The sequence below is a fragment of the Onychostoma macrolepis genome, chromosome 23 (assembly GCF_012432095.1).
Source record: "Onychostoma macrolepis isolate SWU-2019 chromosome 23, ASM1243209v1, whole genome shotgun sequence".
NCBI lineage: Eukaryota > Metazoa > Chordata > Actinopteri > Cypriniformes > Cyprinidae > Onychostoma > Onychostoma macrolepis.
This window is the reverse complement of record NC_081177.1, coordinates 5,608,588-5,632,610: the sequence shown is the minus strand read 5'-3', so window position 1 is coordinate 5,632,610 and position 24,023 is coordinate 5,608,588. Positions and strand designations below refer to the sequence as shown.

The following is a 24,023-nucleotide window of genomic DNA, read 5'->3' as shown; positions in this document are numbered from 1 at the left end:
AAATCAAATGTGATATGGGAACCCGCTCTGAAATTTAGATCTAAATCAAATGTTTTGCGATCGTGCTCCGAAGTCCCAATTTGAATAGTGATTCGCGAACCATCATTTCAGATCGGGACTTCGAAGCATGCATCACATATCTTTCAATTCACGAAATTATTCGTGAACCTGCTCAATCCAAAGTTCTGATCTGAATCAAATGATTCATGATACGCACTTCAAAGTCCTCGATTATCCCTTACATATAATATCCATATTTCCATTTCAAAGATAACTGAAAAAAACAGCCTAAGCTGGTCTTAGCTGGTTTAAGCTGGAAGTAGCTGGTTTTAGCTGGTCTCCCAGACTGACCTGCTAAGGAAGTCGCCAAAACCCCTCTAAAACCAGTCTGCTGACCAGCAGGGACATCAAACACAAATCTACGAACATATTCAGGTGAGGTAACCGGTACTTCTAACTAGGGAAAACACTCCATTAATATGACGAGCTGCACCTCAAAAATATGTTAGGCATATTTGTAACTTCTCAGGTAATATCAATAGTATCAATAGTATTTCAGATGCAGCTGAAATTACAACAACAGTGGTTACATATACATTTATTTAATTGTTTGATCATAATTATTGCTAGGGACAATTTAGTAGTTGCTGGAAACTGGTATAGGGACACGTCCCTAGCGTCTCCCTACTAAATTCTACGCTCACTCTCATGTTCTTCCAATCACGTATGACTATCTTTCATATGAGTTTTAAAAGTTATGAGGTGGAGTAAAGGATGGCACACTGTTCATTTCATGTTGAACTATGTCTTTAACGGTCAGCAGGCCTCATGTGAGGGTCTCAGAGATATCACATCTCTCAGAGAAGCGTTCATCATGACAGATATGAGTCTGCAGGACAATAGCAGCTCTGTTCAGCCTCCCTCTGTCAGCAGCTCTCTTTAATATACAAATACTTGAGGGAAGCACACCTAACAAATCCTCCTTGAGCACTTCCACAAATGCTGGAACTCTATAGCCAACATAGCTACTTTTTCTTCCCAAGAATGCATATGTCTGTGAGAGAAAGTGTCTAGATGCTTCTGGAGCGGCAAATCAGCATATTAGAATGATTTCTGAAGGCTCATGTGACACTGAAGACTGTAGTAATGATGCTGAAAAATAAGCTTTGCATCACAGGAATAAATTACATTTGAAAGTATATTACAGTAGAAAACCGTTAATTTAAATTGTAATAATATTTAACAATATTACTGTTTTTATTGTATTTTTAATGAAATAATTGCAGCCTTGGTGAGCAGAAAATGCTTCTTTCAGAAACATTAAAAAAATAATAATAATTTTTACCTACCCCAAATTTTGGGGTTTATAAATATTGAAATAATTGTGGAAGAATAATGAAGACTTAAGACTCTGGGAAGGTCTTGACCCCCTGAGGCTCTAGGAATCTGATCCAGACTCTGATCTCTCTGTCTGTCGGCTGTGACACACATTAGTGCTGACAAGGGTCCTCCAGGAAACCCCTCTCCAGCCCCAAACCCATGATCTCACACACACACACACAGCTGGGACGGTGCGCCTGCGCACGAAAACACCAGCATGCAGAGCACACAGCACTCACAATAAGTGCCTAGAATGCCATGCATCTTTTGTCACATGTTAATTGTTTTCCAAATTTTTGCTGCCCTGTAGGCGGTCCTGACAGATGCCCTGTTTGGAAATATCAGACTTAACAAAGCAAACTCTTAAGAAATTAGCTGTAAACTAAATCATAATTACAAAATAATAAAACATATATTTAAAATATATAAATACAGCCATGTGGAAACCTAGTTTACACCTGCAAACATGTTTTTCCCAGGAAAACATCTTCATGTTGTAAATACAGAACGAGTCATTTTACAGAGGAGAAAAATGATTCTTTTATTTTAATAAATTGGTTAAGTAGACAAAAATGCAACAAAGGAGATACAGAAAGTCTAAGATTCATGGATATAGTCTGAATTAGGCCCATCTACTCTTTACAAATGTAGAGACAATTAGGAAGAAAATCATAAAACACATGTGACTGCAGCAGGGTTGAATGTACATTGTATATTGCATAATTGTATACCACATATTTATTCCATACTGTTCTAATAACAACTGATATGTTCTGAAGATAAGAAAGAAAAGAAAACATTTAACTAGCTTAATATCTTTTTAGTCTCCCCTGGTCAGAACTGGACGGCCAAGCAAATAAAAAGACAATAATTGCAATGTGGTTTAGTTAGTAAGTTATGATTAATCAACAATCTTGGAAATGAAAACAAAAAGTTTTTTTTTTTTTTTTTTGTGTTTGAACTTAACCAAATAAGTTGGTATAATATATGGTGCTGAATTTGATTGACATTATGTTAAATAAATACTTGTGATTTCTATGGATCTATTAAAGCGATTCAGTAGTTTTGCACTTTAAGTGGAATTCAAATTGGCTTTGTAGGTTTCGGTGATTGAAATAAGCAGACGACGGGTCATTGTATTCACAATCAGATAGTGTATGATTACATAAATAAATTCTTTTCACATGCAAAAGCACATGATGTTTGCTTTGTCCCAGTGAGAAGGCATCTTAATGCAACGGCTTTAACGCGCAATGCATGTAAATTGCGATGCAATATGAGTAGTGTTAGTATAGTTAACACATTTGACATTTTAACATGCGCATAAAAAAGGGAGTTTATCTTAAATGCAGGATTACATTTTCACTTTCACTTTTCCATCTTATGCCACACCATGCAACTCTGACACATTGCTCTGTGAAAAACAACACAAGTTCCTCTCTCCGGTCATAAACACATGTAGCACTTGCTTAACAGGGAAATCATTACACTTACTTCTGCTGTCACTAAATGCATGGTGATTCAGATTATTATTTGACAGTTACTTCAAATTTGGGCCTTGCAAGTCAGCATAATACCTCCCAACTTTGGTAAATATGTTTCTATGCGCATGGCTGCCAATGGTTTTGGCACAGATGAGCGATCAAAACAAAGGCAGGGTTTTATTTGGCCTTCTCGGGTGCCACAGGGTCCGTTTGCACTCCGGCATCAGAATGGCGTTTTTGGCCCTGTGAGACACACCAACGCATAACGCAACATTAGTATTCCTAACTTAGCAAGAAAGTGTGTGTTTTTTACTGCTCGTCCGTAAAGGTGCCTGAAGCAAAACCCGTCTGACAACTGGGCCTTTGTTTGCAAAAGCGGATCTTGCTCCAACACGTCTTTAAAGCGCAGCTTTGGTGAATTTGTGTGCTTTATTATCTGTGATCATTTAGTTGTCGTCACACTTTTGTCCGAGATTATTGACAGGGATGATCCCGCGCGGAAAAAAAACATAAATGTGGATAGTTATATTTATACTACCTGACAAAAAGTATTTTTTATTTATGAAGAAGTTATATATATCGCAACAAAGATTAGAATTACATATTTAGATGATGAGATTTCATGCAATCTTGTTAGATTTCATGCAATAAAAAAAAAATACATGCTACATTTTACTGTCCGATTTAATTAAATAATTTAAAATATTACAATTCATTAAACCATTTATTAAAATGCAATACAAATTAGCTGCTGTGGAATTGATCGAATAATCTAGATAGGATGGTAATTGAGGCCATCTAGTGGTCATACACCGTAAATATTGATTTTTGCATTTTAATTCCTCACCTCAAAGATCACTGTTTTAAGATTAATAGCCAGCAATATCGAAATAATCAGGATGGTTAGACGTCGTACAGAATTACAAAACGTTTCTCGACAGCATTTAACTGGCAAACTACATACAACTGAAGAGTTAAACTACACCGATCCACAGCTGTGTGGGTGGAATCACTAGCCCTGGAGAATCTCGGGGTTTCTACTTAACCAGGTTTTTGAAGAACAGCTGGAGGGAGTTCCTCTTCTCCAGCTTGCGGGGCATGTTGGGGGAGGCGTTCTCTGTGCTGTCGACTGATTTGTTGTCCGGGGCCGCTTGCGGTGCAGGAGCCGCAGGTTTCGGCTCCTCTTTGGCCTTCGCGGGTGGAGCGGCTTCTGCCACGGGAGGAGCAGCTGGAGTCTCCTTCTTGGGCTCTGGTGCCTTGTGTTGAGAGAAACGAACGGTGATTAATGAGATGATTTTGTTTTTTATTCTTGTGCACGTTATATTTTAGATTTTGTACACTCTTGTTCAAAAGTTTGGAGTTAGTAAGGTAAAGCTTTTATTCAGTAAAAACGCATTAAACTATTCAAAAGTGAGAGTATTGGCATTTATAATGTTACAAAAAAAAAAAAATGTTCTTTTAAACTTTAAAATTGTCAAAGAATCCTAAAAAAGTTGTAGAACTGTTTTCAACATTGATAATAATTAAATATGTTATTTTAGCACCACATAAGGATATTATAATTATTTAAGCTGTTTTAAATTGTAATCATATTTCATAATATTACAGTAATGTTGATCAAGTAAATGCAGCCTTAGTAAGCACAAGAGACTCCTTTTAAAACCACTATAGCCTTTCGTCCCCAAACTGTTGAATGGTAGTGTATACACACACTTAATATGTGACCCTGGACGACAAAACCAGTCTTAAGTGTCAATTTTTCCGAAATTGAGATTTATACATCATCAGGAAGCTGAATAAATAAGCTTCCCATTGATGTATGGTTTGTTAGGATCGGACAATATTTGGCCGAGATACAGCAATTTGAAAATCTGGAATCTGAGGGTGCAAAATAATCTAAATATTGAGAAAATCGCCTTTAAAGTTGTCCAAATGAACTTCTTAGCAATGCATATTACTAATCAAAAATTGAGTTTTGATACATTTACGGTAAGAAATTTACAAAATATCTTCATGGAACATGATCTTTAGTTAATATCCTAATGATTTTTGGCATAAAAGAAAAATGGATAATTTGGACCCATACAATGTATTTTTGGCTATTGCTACAAATATACCCCAGCGACTTAAGACTGGTTTTGTGGTCCAGGGTCACATATATTAATATATTAAGGAAGTCACAAAAAATGACAAGAAGTAATCAAATAAATTAAAAAGTGAACAAATAAATTAACCCACATCTCAAATGAACTGAAGGAAGAAAGAAAGAAAGAAAGAAAGAAAGAAAAGGAAAGACGTAAGGAATGAAGGAAGGGAGTTTGAAAGTTGGAAGTTTTGAAATTTTGAAAGAAAGAGAAAAGAAAAGAAAAGAAAAGAAAGAAAAGAAGAAAGAAAGGGAGTTTAAGGGAAATTTTGAAATATAAGAATATAAGAAATATAAGGGTAAAAGATTATTTATAGAAATGAATTATTCAGAAAACAGGCCATATTACACTGCTGAAATATTAAGTTCATTAAGATTAATAACGGTGATACTGTAGGTGTGTTTTGACACTTGTATTGTTGAGAACAGTGAAATCAGTCAGTGTGGTTAATGCAGAAGGGGCCTGATCTAGCGGCGTTTACCGCTGCAGCAGTCATGAGGGAGATGCTGGCGGCAGCGCTGGACGCCGCGGCCCGGATCCTGCTGCTCACCTGGCCGAGCACAACCTCGAATTCACACACAGCCGTTACTGCATGCACAAACACATCTGATACACTCACACACCTGCACTCCACGCATCCTGCCTTTACCTTGGGCTTGAACATGTTTCCAAAAGTGGATTTCTTCTCTAGTTTCTTCTCCTCTGCTTTTGGCGCTGGAGGTTCTTCAGGTTTGGCAGCGGCCTCGAGAGTGCTGCTCTTAGACGCGTCGACCTGATGTGTCAGAGGAAGATCAGAGAAGACAAATGAAAAGAACAGTGAGAGGATTCAAGAAGATGGGTGAAAGCTTACGACTGAATCATTAGAATCAGAGAGACTAAAACAAATCACATAACTTAACATCTGACTACTGTTTTTTTTTTTTTTTTTTTTTCAGATTTTGATGTGTGTGTCCAAAACTCTTTTTCTTTTGGCACATTCCAACATTAGGGTACAAAATAGTACAAAAAAAATAAATAATAATAATATAATAGTTTCAAGCTTCATGTACCAAAATATTTCTAAATGTATTTCAGGGGCAGTCTTACAGTAGCCTACGTTTAGGCTAAATACAAATACCGATGACCTACTAGTGATCAAAAGTAGATGTATAATGATTTAATAAATGTTTAATATTTTTTATAGATTGCAATATTGCATTTTTTGGAGCACTTTAAATTAAGTTCATCACTGATTTTTATTTAAACGTGGTATATGTTGGCACACGTTATAGACAACAAATCAAGCTTATTCTTCAAATGTGACGTGAACGCAATTTTTTAGATTAAATATAGATGGCCAACTTTTTATATATATATATATATATATATATATTTATACATTTAAAATATTACAAAATGCACAAAAAATGGCCAAAAATATATTGGTAGAAAATATATTTACATAAATGTATTTTGAAACATATTTTAGCAAATATATATTTTTTGTCATTTTTGTGTATTTTTTTAAATGTATAAATATATTTTCAAAAATATACAAAAACATGGCCAAAAAATGTACTGGTAGAAAATATATTTACATAAATATATTGTGAAACATATTATAGCAAATATATTTTTTTAGACATTTTTGAGATATATTTTTTGCTGTATGGGAAATGAAATGAAATGTATTTATTTGTTTGTTTGTTTGTTTTTTATTTATTTATTTTTCAAAAATCCAAAATAGGTAACAGGGTTGACGATAAGCCGATAAAAAATATTTTGGGACCAAATGTTGGTTTATAGTTACTAATAAAATTATATGTCCCATGAATCTATTTTGGTAACAGGCTTGAATGGCCGATTTTAATGAATACAACCAAAACTATAATTTGTGTAAAAACTGACTGAGAATATTTGTTTTCTCACAAGGGTTTCAGTCAAAGTTTGGACACATTTGCATAATTTAAAAAAAAAAAAAAAAAGAGGCACAACATTAGATAAAATGTTAGTAATGCAACTGTATTATACCCTGTTCATAGAAAGTGCCAAGTACAAAAGTGTAAGATGTAAAATGATTTTATTTAGGAAGACAGTCCCACCACCGTGCAAAGAGACAATCGATCAGCTAAATGTATTTACCTGCACCTCAACCGGCTTTTTCTCTTCCACCACAACAGGCTGCAGGCAAGCACATATTGGCATTAATTTTGCAATAATCTACAATTCCTATGGCACTTTACACTGGCCGTTTATCCTAGCAGGGACAAACACTGAGTCACTGGTTACACAAAGCCTTACAAGAGCCTCCGGTCGCTGGATAAATCTGATGTCAGTTATGAAGTGGTGGAATGGAGAGTCACATGGTTTAGTTGGCGGCTGTTGTGACATGAGGTAATGGCTGCTGTCAACATGATGTCACCATAATGGACCTTCACTGATTCATTCATTATTTCCAATGAGTTTTCCGCTAATTGAAAGGCATAATGCATTACGCCTGTGTGGGAAAACATTGCAAACACATTTTCTACCTTTGGATATTATGTATTATAACCAGAGCCTAAAATGAACACTCGCCATACGCCAAATGCGAGTAAAGATCTGCATTGGTGAGTATATGAAACTGTGTTACACACCTGTTGGCTGGTAACTTTATAATTCATTGTAACAATGCCAGAGAATGCAATATGGTTTAGCGTGATTATTGAATTTGCAAAGACTGAGTTGTAAATATATAAATATATAATCTGATAAATAAGCAATTCTTTCACGGTTTTTAGTTAATGCTGCTCCACATGAACTGTGAGTTTGAGTCTCTTACAACATGCATAATTAATGTAACGTGCGCCAATCATCATTATTACTATTATTATTTACTTTCAAATTATTATGAGATACTTTATAATTCAATAGTATTACAGTAATATTTGCTATTGATTTGTTTTCCTTTTATAATTTGATTAACTACTATTACTACTACTACTAATTATTATTATTATTATGAAATTAATTATAAAAAACATTATTATGACAAAATACTCAATATTATAGTGACACTGCTTTATTGATTTCTTTACTTTTTATAATTTGATTAAATAACAATATTATTATCAGATACATTCAAATTGATACATCATGAAATATTTTACAATTCAAAATATTAAAGCGATATTTTTAATTGATTTAACTATTATTATTATTATTATTATATAATCAAATTATTATCATTAAATATTTTACAATAAAAAAAACATATAGCAATATTTTAATTGATTTAACTTTATATTTTCATTAAATAGTAATAATAATAATTATTATCATTAATAATAATAATAATAATAATAATAATAATTATTATTATTATTATTATTATTATTATTATTATTATTATTATTATTATAAGATCTGTTTCCACAATTTGTTCTGCCTGTTTTTTAAATGAAATAATGCACATACAGTTTTATGGCTGGTAAAACATGTTCATGACCAGTAAATTTTGGCATTGGCAGGTGTGGCAAAATGTTAGATTTCAGCTCTGATTCCAGCTCTCTCACACAAAAGGAAAAACAACAGTAGCTCTTTGTATTAATTTGCATGTCTTGAGTAATGGGTCAGTTCTGTTAATATCAGAAGAGCCTGTGCTTGTTATCATTTACCACTCCTGACGTCTTAGCTCTGGCTCCACTGCTTGTCGCCGCCTGAACTTTTGACACCACCTTGCCTAGCAACACCTCAAATTCACATTACTCTGTTATAGGGTGCTACATATGCTACATATAGAGTTTTGACATGTATAATAAGAGCCCAAGGCTCTCCCCAGAACCAGACAGAAAGGCTTTATTAATGTGGTTTATTGTTACTGCTGTCAGGTTCGGGCTTACCTTTGAACGGAAGAGTTTGCTTAATGCACTGTCTTTAGTTTTGCTCTTGGCAGATCCCTCTGCTTTTGTTGCAGCTGCTGCCGCTGCTTTTGTTGCAGCCGTTTCCTCTTTCTTCACCGCTGGCTCTGCTTTGCTTTCCATCTTAGGTGGTGCTGGGGGAGGAGGAGGAGGAGGTGCCTTGGGTGCTTCCTGTACCTTAGAAAAGAGTGCAGTTTGTTTTATTTCAAGCATAAAACAGCAGTTAGGTATACATTTTTATTTAGTCTTCTATAATGCTTCATTGTCAACAAAGTACTTCTCAAACACAATTCTTTTTTACAGCGGCTTTCCTGTGGCATTATGGTATCACTTATGGTGTTTGTGAAAATATGATTATAAAAATGATGCAAAAAGGTGGAAATATTATAAAAGCAATGAAATATGTGATGTAAATGAAATGGCTCACATTTGTTGATGGTGCTGGTGGGGTCTCTTTCTGTGACTGAAGAATAAACATGAGGACAATAAATATTATTTAATTAATATATCTTACTATAATATATTGAGTTTTTTTTTTTAAAATCTAAGCTTTATTTATTTATTTAAACATAAATCTATAAATGCATAAACTATGAATTCATAAATGCATAAATAAATAAAGCATGCTTAGATAAATAAGTAAAACAATCAATGAATAAATAAATAAAAACATTTTATTTTTAAATTTACCATTTCGTAAATTCATAATTCATAAATACATTAACCATCCTTAGAAAAACAAACAGACAAACAAGCAAACAAATGTATTTTTATTTATTTGATATGTATATATTTATACATTTATATATAATGCATGCTTAGATAAATAAACAATTTAATAAAATAATACATTGTGTATTTATTTATTAATACATTTATAAAGCATGCTTAAATAAATAATTAATGGTTAGAGATAAAAACAATAAACAAACAAACAAATAAATAAATAAATAAAAACTTAATAAATAAATTGATTGTTTATTTTATATGCATTTATTCATAAATTTGTTAAAATATCATATATTTGTATAACACATGCTTAAATACCTTGATAAGTTAATAAAATTTGTATTTATTTTATATTTATTCATAAATTTATAAATAAAGCTTACATACATACATAAAAATATTTATTTTATATTTGTTTATTTATACATTTATTAATAAAGCATTCATGAATGAATGAATGAATGAATGATTGAATGAACGAACGAACGAACGAACGAGCTAATGAATGAATGAATGAATGAACGAACGAACGAATGAACGAATGAATTTAGGGAGTCATATAAAACGTGACTAGACAATTTCAATCATTAAAAATTATAATATAATATAATATAATATAATATAATATAATCTCATGAATATGAATGCGTAATGCTGTGACAGTCAAGGCTTTATTACCTGTTCTTTTGAAGCATCTGGAGTGGCTTTAGCTTCTTTGCTTGTTTTGGTCGGAGTGACCTTCGCATGCAGAAAAGAGAACGGAGACACGTACACATTAGAGTGACTGTGAAACACCATCAGAGTGGCATGTTTCAGCATATACTGCTCCTTCAGGTACTCCATGTCTCCAAACCGGGCCTACTCATCGAAGACTGAGACATCAAAAATATAATGGGCATCTGTCAAACCCAGACACAGTTCGGCCGAGCTGGCTTTGCCACAGGCACACAAAGAGCTCGCTGGCAGGGGCCGATCCGAACATGCTTCTGCTATTGAGTCAGCCATTGTCCTCTGGAGATGGCGTAGGCCTTCCCGTGCTTTATCACAACTCCGAACGCACAGGCCTCCCTTGTGAGCTCACATTATGCAGCAAACAAAAGCCTGCCACAGTCTGACATGTCCAAAGGATTGATTTAGCAGAGAGTTTAACAGATTAAAGATGCAGTGTAACAAACACCACAATGATGGAGTAAAAATGCATCATTGTAGTCTGGCACAACAAGTCTAGATTGTTCAGTTATAGACAAATGCACACTTGTTAGGCTTTTAAATCATATTTTGTGCACACTGCATGTTTAAGTTTCTCAATAATATTGAAATTGATCATTGTAGCTTAGTTTAAAACCAATGAGTTCAGGCATTTCATCTGAAAGAGAATTAGAACTGCATTCAAAAGCATTACAAGAAACAAAACAATCAAAATGTACTTACAAATGTTTTGAAAAAGTTCATAACTGTCTTTTCTGCTGCTTTGAGCTCCTCTGACGGGTTGTTTTCTTCTGCGGCTTCCACAGGACTGGGTTCGAGAGCTTCAGCCTCCGGCTCCGGCTCTGGCTCAGGCTCTGCGCTGCTCTTAATGTCCACTGGAGCCTATAGACAAATCCAGAGAATTAGCCCTTGGGAATGTGTTACAACCCTTACAGCTGATGTGCAATAGATGCATTGAAATAGGGGCACAATTCCATCCATGCCTCTGCCTACTCGAGCCAGCGGCAACAATCATCCTTTTATTAACGCCTGTTTCCCCCCCTCACTCATTGATATTCAGCAATGTGCTGGACTTAACGTCTGCGTGTGCTTTATCTGAGGGTAAAATCTGTCATATTTAGATTATACAGTATGTGTTTTGCTTGTTATATTTTAGTAGAAATGAGTTATGTTGAACATATAACAGATGTAACTCCACAACAGCTGGTTGGTGATGACTGGTGTACAGTGACAGGAGCTCTTCATTAGTTGTTAGATATTATTTGCATTTCATGCAAATGTAAAATACACAAGAAAAAGACAAAACAAACACATCTGAGACAGTTAAACTACCAGTGAAATGTGTGGAATAACTAATATATAAATATAAATATATATATGTGTGTGTGTGTATATATATATATATATATATATATATATACACATATACATGCAGTGCTTGAAAGTTTGTGAACCCTTTAGAATTTTCTATATTTCTGCATAAATATGACCCAAAACATTATCAGATTTTTGCACAAATCCTGAAAGTAGACAAAGAGAACCCAATCAAACAAATGAGACAAAAATATTTTCTTTGTCATTTATTTATTCAGGAAAATGATCCAATATTGCATATCTGTGAGTGGCAAACGTATGTGAATCTCTTGGATTAGCAGTTCATTTAAAGGTGAAATTAGAGTCCATCTGTGCAGAGGTTTTTTCAGTCGGTGCAATGACTATCAAATGTCAGTACGTGACCTGTTTTATTCAAAGAACAGGGATCTATCAAAGTCTGATCATGTTTGTGGAAGTGAATCATGTCACGAACAAAGGAGATTACTGAGGACCTCAGAAAAAGAGTTGATGTTGCTCATCAGGCTAGAAAAGGTTACAAAACAATCTCTAAAGAGTTTGGACTCCACAAATCCAGAATCAGACAGACTGTGTACAAATGGAGGAAATTCAAGACCACTGTTACCTTCCCGAGAAGTGGTCAACCAACAAAGATCACTCCAAAGCAGAACGTGTAATAGTCTGCGAGGTTGCAAAAGTTCCCAGGGTAACTTCTAAGCAACTAAAGGCCTTTCTCACATTGGCTAATGTTAATGTTCATGAGCCCACCATCAGGAGAACGCTGAGCAACCATGGTGTGCATGACAGAGCTGCAAGAAGAAAGCCACTGTTCTCCAAAAAGAAAATTGCTTGCTAAAGATCATGTGGACAAGCCAGAGGACTATTGGAGAAAGGTTTAATGGATGAATGAAACCAAAATAGAACTTATTGGTTTAAATGAGAAGCTATTATGTTCGGAAAAAAGAACACACTGCATCCCAGCTCAAGAATCTTATCCCATCTGTGAAACATGGTGGTGGTAGTATCGTGGCTTGGGCCTGTTTTGCTGCATCTTGGCCAGGACAGCCTGCCATCTTTGATGGAACAATGAATTCTGAATTATACCAGCAAATTCTAAAGGGAAACATCAGGACATCTGTTTAAGAACAGAGTCTCAAGAGAATGTGGGTCATGCAGCAAGACAACAACCCCAAGCACACAAGTCATTCTACAAAAGAATGGTTAAAGAAGAACAAAGTTAATGTTTTGTAAAGGCTGAGTCAAAGTCCAGACCTTAATCCAATTAAAATGTTGTGGAAGGACCTAAGCAAGCAGTTCATAGGAGGAAACCCACCAACATCACAGAGTTTAAGAAGTTCTGCACTGAGGAATGAGCTAAAAGTCCTACGTGTTATTGTGCAGGACTTATCAGCATTTACGAGAAACTTTACCTTCAGTTACTGCAGCAAAAGGGGGTCACATCAGATACTGAAAGCAAAGATTCACATACTTTTGCAACGCAGAGATATGTAACACTGGATAATTTTTCTCAATAAATAAATGACAGTAAGTGCAAGCAACAGCACGCACATCGATCTCAAATGGGTGCTCGACTAAAAAACAAGTAGAAGCATATTAGAAATGCAAAGTCAGCAACACCAAAGCTCCAAAAGTATCAAAGAAATTTATTTTAAAAAATTTGCATAGTGCGTTACGTTTCGAGCACTTTGATACTTTTGGAGCTTTGGTGTTGCCGACTTTGCATTTCTAATATGCTTCAATAAATAAATGAAAAAGAAAATATTTTTCTCTCACTTGTTTGATTATTTTGTCTACTTTCAGGACTTATATGAAAATCTGATGATGTTTTGAGTCATATTTAGGCAGAACTATATAAATTATAAATATATAATAGAAATATATACATTCTAAAGGGTTCACAACTTTCAAGCAGCACTCTCTCTCTCTCTCTATATATATATACAGTATATGAGAAATAAGATTTATTTATTAAATATTATTATTATTATTATATTTTTATTATATTTTATTTAAATTATTATTTATATTATTTGCATTTACATTTAGTAATTTAGCAGACGCTTTTATCCAAAGCGACTTACAAAGGAGATATGATCAAAATAAATGAAGAATATTGTTAAGTTGATTGACATTATTATTAATTTGAAGTGCTTTTGAAGCAGGGATTAATACAAACTGAACATGCACAAAACTTGTAAATATTTACTCGTATTATGATTTAAGAAGTGAATGACACTTGAAACCTGTGCATTGTTTAATTATTAATATTAAATACTACTATTATATTTTATTAAGAATATAAATATTTTTTTCCTTATTTATATATAGGATGCAATTTCCTGTTATTATCAATGTTGAAAAGTTTTTGTGGCTTAATATTTTTGTGGAGACCATTACACGTTTTATATACAGTATCTCACAGAAGTGAGTACACCCCTTACATTTTTGTAAATATTTTATTATATCTTTTCATGAGACAACACTGAAGAAATGACACTTTGCTACAATGTAAAGTAGTGAGTGTACAGCTTCTATAACAGTGTAAATTTGCTGTCCCCTCAAAATAACTCAACACACAGCCATTAATGTCTAAACCGCTGGACACAAAAGTGAGTATACCCCTAAGTGAAAATGTCCAAATTGGGCCCAATTGGCCATTTTTTCTCCCCGGTGTCATGTGACTCGTTAGCGTTACAAGGTCTCAGGTGTGAATGGGGAGCAGGTGTGTTAAATTTGGTGTTATCGCTCTCACTCTCTCATACTGGTCACTGGAAGTTCAACATGGCACCTCATGGCAAAGAACTCGCTGAGGATCTGAAAAAAAGAATTGTTGCTCTACATAAAGATGGCGAAGGCTATAAGAAGATTTGCAAGACCCTGAAACTGAGCTGCAGCACGGTGGCCAAGACCATACAGTGGTTTAACAGGACAGGTTCCACTCAGAACAGTTGAGTGCACGTGCTCAGCATCATATCCAGAGTTTGTGTTTGGGAAATAGACGTATGAGTGCTGCCAGCATTGCTGCAGAGGTTGAAGGGGTTGGGGGTCAGCCTGTCAGTGCTCAGACCATACGCCGCACACCGCATCAAATTGGTCTGCATGGCTGTCGTCCCAGAAGGAAGCCTCTTCTAAAGATGATGCACAAGAATGCCCGCAATCAGTTTGCTGAAGACAAGCAGACTAAGGACATGGATTACTGGAACCATGTCCTGTGGTCTGATGAGACCAAGATAAATGTATTTGGTTCAGATGGTGTCAAGCGTGTGTGGTGGCAACCAGGTGAGGAGTACAAAGACAAGTGTGTCTTGCCTACGGTAAAGCATGGTGGTCGGAGTGTCATGGTCTAGGGCTGCATGAGTGCTGCCGGCACTGAGGAGCTACAGTTCATGGAGGGAACCATGAATGCCAACATGTACTGTGACTTACTGAAGCAAAGCATGATCCCCTCCCTTCAGAGACTGGCCCACAGGACAGTATTCCAACATGATAACGACCCAAAACACACCTCCAAGACGACCACTGCCTTGCTAAAGAAGCTGAGGGTAAAGGTGATGGACTGGCCAAGCATGTCTCCAGACCTAAACCCTATTGAGCATCTGTGGGGCATCCTCAAACGTAAGGTGGAGGAGCACAAGGTCTCTAACATCCACCAGCTCCGTGATGTCGTCATGGAGGAGTGGAAGAGGACTCCAGTGGCAACCTGTGAAGCTCTGGTGAACTCCATGCCCAAGAGGGTTAAGGCAGTGCTGGAAAATAATGGTGGCCACACAAAATATTGACACTTTGGGCCCAATTTGGACATTTTCACTTAGGGGTGTACTCACTTTTGTGGCCAGTGGTTTAGACATTAATGGCTGTGTGTTGAGTTATTTTGAGGGGGCAGCAAATTTACACTGTTATACAAGCTGTACACTCACTACTTTACATTGTAGCAAAGTGTCATTTCTTCAGTGTTGTCACATGAAAAGATATAATAAAATATTTACAAAAATGTGAGGGGTGTACTCACTTCTGTGAGATACTGTATATGTTTTATATATACACCATTCAAAAGTTTGGGGTAAGTAAAATTTTAAATAATATGAATAATATTAATTATTAATTATAATTATATTATTAAATTATTAATTAATTATAATTATATAATTATTACAAATTTAGAAAGGACACAAAATATTGATCAAAATTGACAGTAAAGACATTTATAATGTAACAAAGATTTTTCCATACAAATATTAGGCAGCAAAAAAATCATTTTCAACATTGATAATAATCCATTATTAATAATTGAGCACCAATAATAAATGACAATAATTAAGCACCAAATTAGCATATTAGAACTTTTGACTAGTAGTGTACAATAAATGGAGACAAAACATTTATGGGTTATTTTGATTGTAGTACGTTTCGATGTCATCTTCAGGAACAAATCTGATAGCTGATGTTAATTTTGTGTTAATAGATGAGAAGCATCTTGAGGAAAGGAGCTAGTACATTTGCATCTTGATTGAATCGCATGCGGTGAGTTCGTCCATGCTGTGGCTTTCTCGTCGAACGATCATCGGTATTGTAACTGACCTTATTCAGACATGTGAGCTCATCCGGACAAAGCTCAATCGTGATGTGAACAGTGCTTTTATCAGCACACACATCGACACTGAACGCCTTATATGAAGCATCTTCTAAAACCTTAGTGCACGCGGACCTCAGCTGGGAAAGCAATTGAGAAGAATCTGCTGAATTAAATTTACTTTTAATGAGCGCAGGTTCTTCTAAACGTCCGGAGATGTTCACTGGTTCCTCAATGATCTCCCAGCTTTCATCATCTACAGCCACCGATCCATTAGCCGCTAGGACGAACTCAAAAGCAGCAGGATCAATTACTTCTTCGGCAATCAGTGCTAGTTCCACGGATGTTGTTAATGGTTCCTCTGCAACGAGTAATGTCCCCTTGAACTTGTTCCTTTGACGTTCTTCGGACTCTTCTGCATCAAGGTTTTCTTGTTCCTGAGTGATCTGCAAGATTTCCTCAACAATATCTGCAATTTCTTCAGCAAATAGCAATGGCTCTTCAGCTCCAACGACTGGTTCCTCAACATGGGACAAGACCTCAATGGCATCAACTGCTTCATCAGCTAATTTCAACAGGTTTTTGGAAATAGGTGCAAGCTCTTCACTCAGATGTTTGGTTCCATTTGGCTCGTTCTCACATGCTTGTTCCTTTTCATCAGATATTATGCTTTCAACAAGTTGTATAAGTTCTTTGTCTTCTTTCAAGGCCTTGTCAGCCTCCTCAGTCTTAAGTTCTTCATCTTCAGACTTCAGATGTCCTGTATGCATCTCGCTGGCTTTTCTTTTAACTGGCTCTTCAGTTATTGGTTCTTCTGCAACAGCTACTGGTTCTTGTGTAGCCTGCAAATCTGGGAGGATCTCATCTGTTTTTGAGGAATTCTTTGTCAAATAACTTGAACGTATGGGTTGCACGGGAATGGCGTCAACCAATTGCAATTTGATCTTCTCCGCGACTTGCTCAAGAATCTCCTTTTGGTCTGCATTAATGAAGACTTTATCCTTTTGGAATGAGAAATTGGTCACAGTCAGAGTGCAATACATTTTTGCGATTTACTTGGATTTGTTGTTACCTGGTAGATGCTCGGCAGAAAACTGCAGGTATCCATAACCATCAGCTAATCATACTAAAGCATTCTTGGTTTACGATGAATGTGCTTCAAGCTTTTTACATTATACATTTTCCAATGTTGAATAATGTTTCTGTCCACATTAATAGCAAAAATGCAGTGCAATGTGACAAATCATAGCTAATTACAATATTTGATGTCTAAAATATAGCCATGTTTCACTGTGGACGAGGCTACCAGAGAAATCTAGAGACTGGGGAAAGAGTTCAATAAAAAATTTTTTTTTGAAAATTGATTCACTCCCAGGCCATCCAAGATTTAAATGATTTTATTCCTTCACCAGAGCAGATTTGGAGAAATGTAGCATTACATCACTTGCTCAGCAATGGATCCTCTGCAGTGAATGGGTGCCGTCAGAATGAGCGTCCAAACACTGATAAAAACATCACAATAATCCACACCACTCCAGTCCATCAATTAACATCTTGTGAAGCCAAAAGCTGCATTTTTGTCAGAAACAAATCCATTATTAAGGCTATTTAGCTTCAAACCATTGCTTCTGCCCAAAATATGAGTTCATAATCCATAATAACGCTTTTCCAGTCAAGAAGTTCATCCACTGTTGTCCATTCAGATCAAAATCCACCTTTTTGGACTGTTTTGGCTTGTAAACTATGCTCGATCTGTGCATATTTCTCTCCTGGTTCAGAAAAGAAAACGTTTTCACTGGCGAAAGCATTATTATGGATAGAGGAGCAACGATTTAAAAATATTTAATTGATGTTTTACGTTAAAACCATCTTGATGGATTTGTTGCTAACAAACGCACAGCTTTTCACTTCATAAGATGTTAACTGATGGACTGGGGTGGTGTGGATTACTTGTAGATTATTGTGATGTTTTTATCAGCTGTTTGGACTCTCATTCTGACGGCACCCATTCAGTGCAGAGTGAGCGAGTGATGTAATGCTTAATTTCTCCTGTTCTGATGACGAAACAAACTCATCTACATCTGAGGGAGAGTAAATTTTCATTTTTGCAACTTCTACTTACAGTCTGCATGTCGATTTTCAAATCCACCGCTTTGGCCGGTGCGTCAACTGAATCGTTGTTTTCTGCTGCAGGTTTCACAGGTTCGCTCTTCTTTTTGAACATTTTACCAAGGAAGCTGGACATCTCATCTGCACTGGGCTTTGAGGCTTTTTTGGGTGGTTCTGCATCTGTTGCGACTGTCGGTTTTTGCTCAGGGGTCGTTTCCACATGCGTGGGTCCGTTGGCTTTACTGCTGTCTACCTCCTCTTTTTCTGGTGGTTTTGGTTCATTTGTGACAGGCGCTGGCGGGGTTTCACTCTTTTGCTCCACTGCTTCTTTTTTACTTGTCTCTAGACCAAAAAATAAAAGAAAGAAATGATGTATGCAATATACAGGGACAAATAATATCTATTGCCTTCGGTTATCAATATGATAATCATTTTGACTGGTCATAAATCATAATACACACCCATTTCTTATACTCACTTAACATTTCAAAGGACATTTGAGGTTACAGCCAAAATAATGCAAGAGGACAACTATATTCATCAAGACAAATGCATTTGCATACTTGCATAAAGCGTGTTTCTGGCCTTATTTCTATGTGCATTGTACAGCTTTCATTCTCTCATAAAATGTGCATGAACAAATGCATGCATCTGCATTCTATACATATCACTAACATTTTGCATTCAAGGAGCATGGACAATGTACTGCATTTCACTTCCATAAAGGCTTTATGAAAGTGTTAGCAACAACAAACTAGCAATGCACACAAAATGCAAATTAAACATTGCTTTATCCACCATGCACCTGACTACAACACCCAAAGTTTATACAGAGCTTTGAGTCATGTTCTTGATTGTGGGTTGACTTGCTGAGTTAATCCAAACAGTGTAAATGCCTGTCAGTTTAGCTTTAAGTAACTGTTGTAGATCCTTATGTTGAAATTATAAGGGAAGATACCTTTAGTCACATGAACAGAACAAATGTGCTGTATTTCATATACATACCAGGTTCAGTTTCATCTGGAGCTGGTACTGCATGTCCATTCAGCTCTCCATTTTGGGCTTTTTTCTCAGCATTTGCCTGGTGAATGATATTAGTTAGTTTCATGATCTGGTGTTCTTTTACCTTATTTTAGTTTAATTGAGATGCTATTACTGAGTATATTTTGAATTAGTTTTTTTTTCTTGTATTTTCCATTTTAACTTTAGTTAAAGTTTTTGTCATTTTTTATTGTTTTTTTTTTTTCTTTTCTTTTTGAAACATGTCTGTATAGTTTTTCTTAATTTTTATTTTAGTTTCAGTTTGAATTCTTGAATTTGAATTTTTTTTTTTTTTTACTTTTTAGTGATTTTTATGGTTTTAGTTTAGTTAATTAAAATATGATTGTCTTCAGCAGAGAAAGTATCAAAAGAGAAACACAAAAAAGAAAAAAAATTTTAATCACATAATTAAATTGGAAAATGAGAATTTTAATAATTTATATGAATTTATAATGTATAATTATTTATAATCTGCCTTTTCTGAATGGAGAATATACACAAATATCTACCAAAAACAAACACATAGCTGACATAAAATTAGTTGCTATACATTCAAAACTATTGTCTACAACTTAATTCAACAAAATATTATAAAATATTATATTATACTTTTAACAACTGTATTCGTGATGTTGCTAAAATTCTGGAAAAATGTTAAAATGCTGGGAAATAAATGACCCTTTTTTTTTTGTATATTTCACTGAAAAGTGTTTGTATTGCATAAAGCTATATTAATATAAAATAAATAAATAAATAAAAATCACCTTCTGACGTTTTTTCTGAGTTGAATGCTCGTTTCCCATGGTCGCTTCAATTCAGTAACTAAATATCAGCATTGACATTGAAAATAGTTATTAAACATATATATGATGAAAATATGCACAAATAATTTTTCATAAGTCTGTTACAAGAGTTAAATTGAATCATATCACAAGTCCTAATAAGAAACACTACAGATCGCTGCAGGGTGGAGTGCCTCATGACCTGTTTATGTAAAGGCTGTATAGGTTCAATCACATGCACGCTTCATAATTATAAATACTAAATACTATTTATGATTACTATAAATCTAACACAAAATTGCATATACTGATTTAATAAAAATACTAAAATTAATAATAATAAAACAAAGAATAAATATATTTGCATTTACCTTTCCACTGCCTTGTGCCCCAAACTGACAATTAGAGTCAATGTACAGTTTCCAAAGCTCGATTAAAGTAATCTCCAGCAGTCTGCTGTCTGTCAGCCCGCGTGTGTACACATATACCTGTCCTAAAAGAGGGTGGGGCTCAAAACTCATTACCTTAACATACTTGTGAGACACTTAAGGACTGTGAATGAGACCTGGCCTGTGAACATATTAGCACTGATGAACTCATGATCATGTCCTATTGTTTCTCACTGATGAGCTATTCCACCTAAATAAAGGTGACAAGATTATCACATACCGCACATCAAAGATAAGGCATCAGACGTCTCATCCACTGCTTCACTCACAGCCCTGAACCAGAGAGAGCGTCAGGCTGATCTGAGAACAGCTCTTGCGGGACAGCCTGTTTTGTAGGTGTGGTTGAGCCCAAACAGGATGTGTGTAGAGGATATATAGCAAAAGTTTATTTGCGCAGAATGACTCCCATCCAGGGCTTGAGTACAGAGTACATGACAATCAGGCTTACCAGCCTAAGCCTTTATTTATTTAATGATTGCTCACCTGCAGAATACATGGGAAGTAACATAAAAAGCACTTAATTGTAGGAGTTATGATGTGAAAATGTGTTCCTTTGAAGTTTCTATTAATCAAAGAATCCTGAAAGAATCCAGTTTCAACAAAAATACGAAGCAGCACAATGGATTTCCACATTGATAATAATCTGAAATGTTTCTTGAGCAGCAAATCAGCATATTAGAATGATTTCTGAAAGATCATGTGACATTGAAGACTGCAGTAATGATGCTGAAAATTCAGCTTTGCATCACAGGAATAAATTATTTTTTACAATATATTCAAACAAACAACAGTTATTTTATAATATTTGACTATTTTACTGTATTTTTAATCAAATAAATGCAGCCTTGGTGAGCATAACAAAAAAACCTTTAAAAGGTACTGTAAGTTGCCTGTTAAAAATTAATATCAACGTCAGAAAGATGATCATATTTTCCAGCATGATGTGAGATGTTTCAAAGAGCATCAACTGAAGTAAGAACAATTTTAATTAGATTTGAAATCCTAGATTTTCAATGTTAGATACTATTATAGTTTTCATTTATATTTTGAATCATACTTTATTTTTCATTTCCATTTCAATTTTAGTTAAAGCTTTAGTTATTTTGCTTTTTGTCATTTCTATTTTTTTATATAGTTGACATAAAAGTAATAAATGCTGTTTTATATTTTATTTGAATTCAGTCAACATTTCTTTCTTTCTTTCTTTCTTTCTTTCTTTCTTTCTTTCTTTCTTTCTTTCTTTCTTTCTTTCTTTCTTTCTTCAAATGGTTTTATTTTTATTAACTATAAAACCCTGTTCTGGATTTCATTTACCAGACTTGATCTTTCCAGCCTGTTAAACTGATCAGTTTAAGCTCATCATCTAGCATTTTTGTTGATGTGTTTGGTTATCATCATGAACCCTCTTTTTGATCATCGGCTCCAGATTGTAAAATAAATCCTAAAGAAAAGTACCATCTAAATACAAAGCATTTGTATAGACAGCTGAAGTGTGTAGAACAGTGGTAGGCTCATGTTCAATAATAACTACATTTTGACTTCTAAAGCAAATATTGACACATGAGAGGCACACTGCAATTCATTTGATTAATTAATCAGTCTATTGTAAAAAAGATCATCAGACCTAATTTTGTATTATTAACAGACTTTGACAATGATTCGTCTCTCATTATTAGACATTGTTTGAAAGATAAAGGAATACCAATATAGAAAACATACTTCAATACAAACCTTGACATGAAAAAAATACTATCACTGAAAGAGAAAAACAGACAAGAAAAGTAGGCAGGCTTACATAAAGTTGACTGTTCTCCTGCATTCATCTTGTGATGTAATCACAGCATAATTGATGTTAAATATGTGTCATTGTGAACCCCTACTTATATTCCTGGCACACCCTTTTTCTAGATTGTTTTAGCATACATTATCAATCTACTTGACCTTTATGATATTTTCTCAACATAATGCAATTCTTTTCATTGCACAACATGCATAAATACAGTCTAAACACATGCCAGTTGTCTCCCACGAGCCCAGTCAGGCCATTTCAGTCATTCTCCATTCCCATTAAATGCAACTATTCAATTCACACAATGGTTATTTGAGCTGATGAATCCTCTCGCTTTGCCAAAACGTACTGTAAACTCTTTAATATCTTATTAAATGAATGTCAAACAGAACACTCTAATATGTACTCTGTGTTTTCCTATTCAACAGAAAGCATGACAAGGAACAAAGGAGCAGATCAGCAGAGGGTGAGATTTTGTCATGTAAGCGCCGTTCATGGATACAGAGTCACATTGTAAATGTACACACTGGGGGCGAAAAGCAAATTCCTTCGTGGTCACTGTGAACTTGGTCTGCCACCATCAAAGGAATTCTTGCAACATGCTAACAGCGAAAAACCTTGAAAAACCTCAAAGGCATTCCACTAAATCATCCAAACGAAGCATATTTTCATTAAGATATAAGGCTGCACAGAATTCAGACAAGTTTTCACATTTATCAAATTAATATTTGTCATCGATACTCAAATATAATCATGCAAATTAATGACAGCTATTAAAAACAATCATATATGAATAGTAATGTTGAGAAAAAGGTGGGGGGGGGGAGATTGCATATGATCCCAATATTTGTCTTTGGGTGTAACGCTGTTTACAAAGAGGATGTTTAAGAAACTAGCACTAGCAACCACAGTGAGTTTGTTCAGTCAGGTTGTGTCTGCTGTCATTATGTTAACTAAATATTCAACAGCTTGTGTCCTGTGGCATGACTTACCAGAAGCACATTGGACACTCGATCACACGGCTATTCTGAAGCTGAAAGAGATGCTTCACCCAAAAACGAAGATTCGGGCTTCATTGTCTGTCATGCATTTCTTAAAAACATAAAAGAAGACATTTTGAGATGTCTTGAGGTTCGGTTTTTCTACTTAGCAATACAAAGATTGAACTGCAAAAGAACATGCACTAGATTAAAGCACATGATAAATCACAAATTGAATAAACATGCACAGTCATGCTTCAAAATGACTAAAAAATGCAATAGGAACAACCAAAATAGCTACAGTAAAGACTACAGAGTTTAAAATAATCCAGTCAGTTGCAAAGCTGACTGTAAGTACTGTATATAGGATTTTCTTCATATGGCCACTTGTGGCCCTGTGGGTTTTTTAGAAAGTAAGTAGGCCTACAATGACATTTAGTTGTGAAATATGACATATTTTTAAGATGTTTATTTATTTTTTTATGGCCTTTATACATTGACAGGTATAAAGGTAGAAAAATGAAATCAATACCTGGGACATAAAAATATAGCCTACTGGTTCAACTTCAATCTATGTGGAAATAAATCTACTATTGTCCAGAAGATGTCAGTAAGTGTTCTGAAAAT

General features: G+C 35.0%; 1 protein-coding gene across 6 annotated transcripts; it reads right to left on the bottom strand.

The window, feature by feature from the left end:
- Nucleotides 1-1,903: 1,903 nt before the first annotated feature.
- On the bottom strand, nucleotides 1,904-24,018 carry bcas1 (brain enriched myelin associated protein 1). 6 transcript variants are annotated; one of them, XM_058763596.1, is made up of 16 exons: nucleotides 23,929-24,018; nucleotides 23,409-23,508; nucleotides 20,848-21,110; nucleotides 20,550-20,671; nucleotides 20,161-20,218; nucleotides 19,361-19,436; nucleotides 18,369-18,697; nucleotides 11,047-11,205; nucleotides 10,294-10,353; nucleotides 9,314-9,349; nucleotides 8,869-9,063; nucleotides 7,130-7,168; nucleotides 5,658-5,780; nucleotides 5,490-5,573; nucleotides 3,911-4,120; nucleotides 1,904-3,107 (listed from the first exon to the last, which is right to left on the bottom strand). In XM_058763596.1, exons 5-16 carry the CDS (start codon nucleotides 20,197-20,199, stop codon nucleotides 3,042-3,044), a joined length of 1,416 nt encoding a protein of 471 aa, XP_058619579.1. In that variant the 5' UTR covers nucleotides 20,200-20,218; nucleotides 20,550-20,671; nucleotides 20,848-21,110; nucleotides 23,409-23,508; nucleotides 23,929-24,018; the 3' UTR covers nucleotides 1,904-3,041. The 6 variants fall into 6 exon arrangements, with proteins under 6 accessions (XP_058619579.1, XP_058619580.1, XP_058619583.1 ...); XM_058763597.1 differs by having other exon boundaries at nucleotides 8,869-9,057; XM_058763600.1 differs by lacking the exon at nucleotides 5,490-5,573.
- Nucleotides 24,019-24,023: the final 5 nt, after the last annotated feature.

Bases quoted from the DNA above. Each gene is read 5' to 3' on its own strand.
- bcas1 (XM_058763596.1), bottom strand. From the start codon at position 20,199: ATGGGAAACGAGCATTCAACTCAGAAAAAACGTCAGAAG. The intron at 19,437-20,160 runs GTGATTTTTATT...ATCATTCACCAG, and splicing joins CTCAGAAAAAACGTCAGAAG to GCAAATGCTGAGAAAAAAGC. The intron at 5,781-7,129 runs GTAAATACATTT...CTGACACATCAG, and splicing joins AAAAGCCGGTTGAGGTGCAG to GTCGACGCGTCTAAGAGCAG.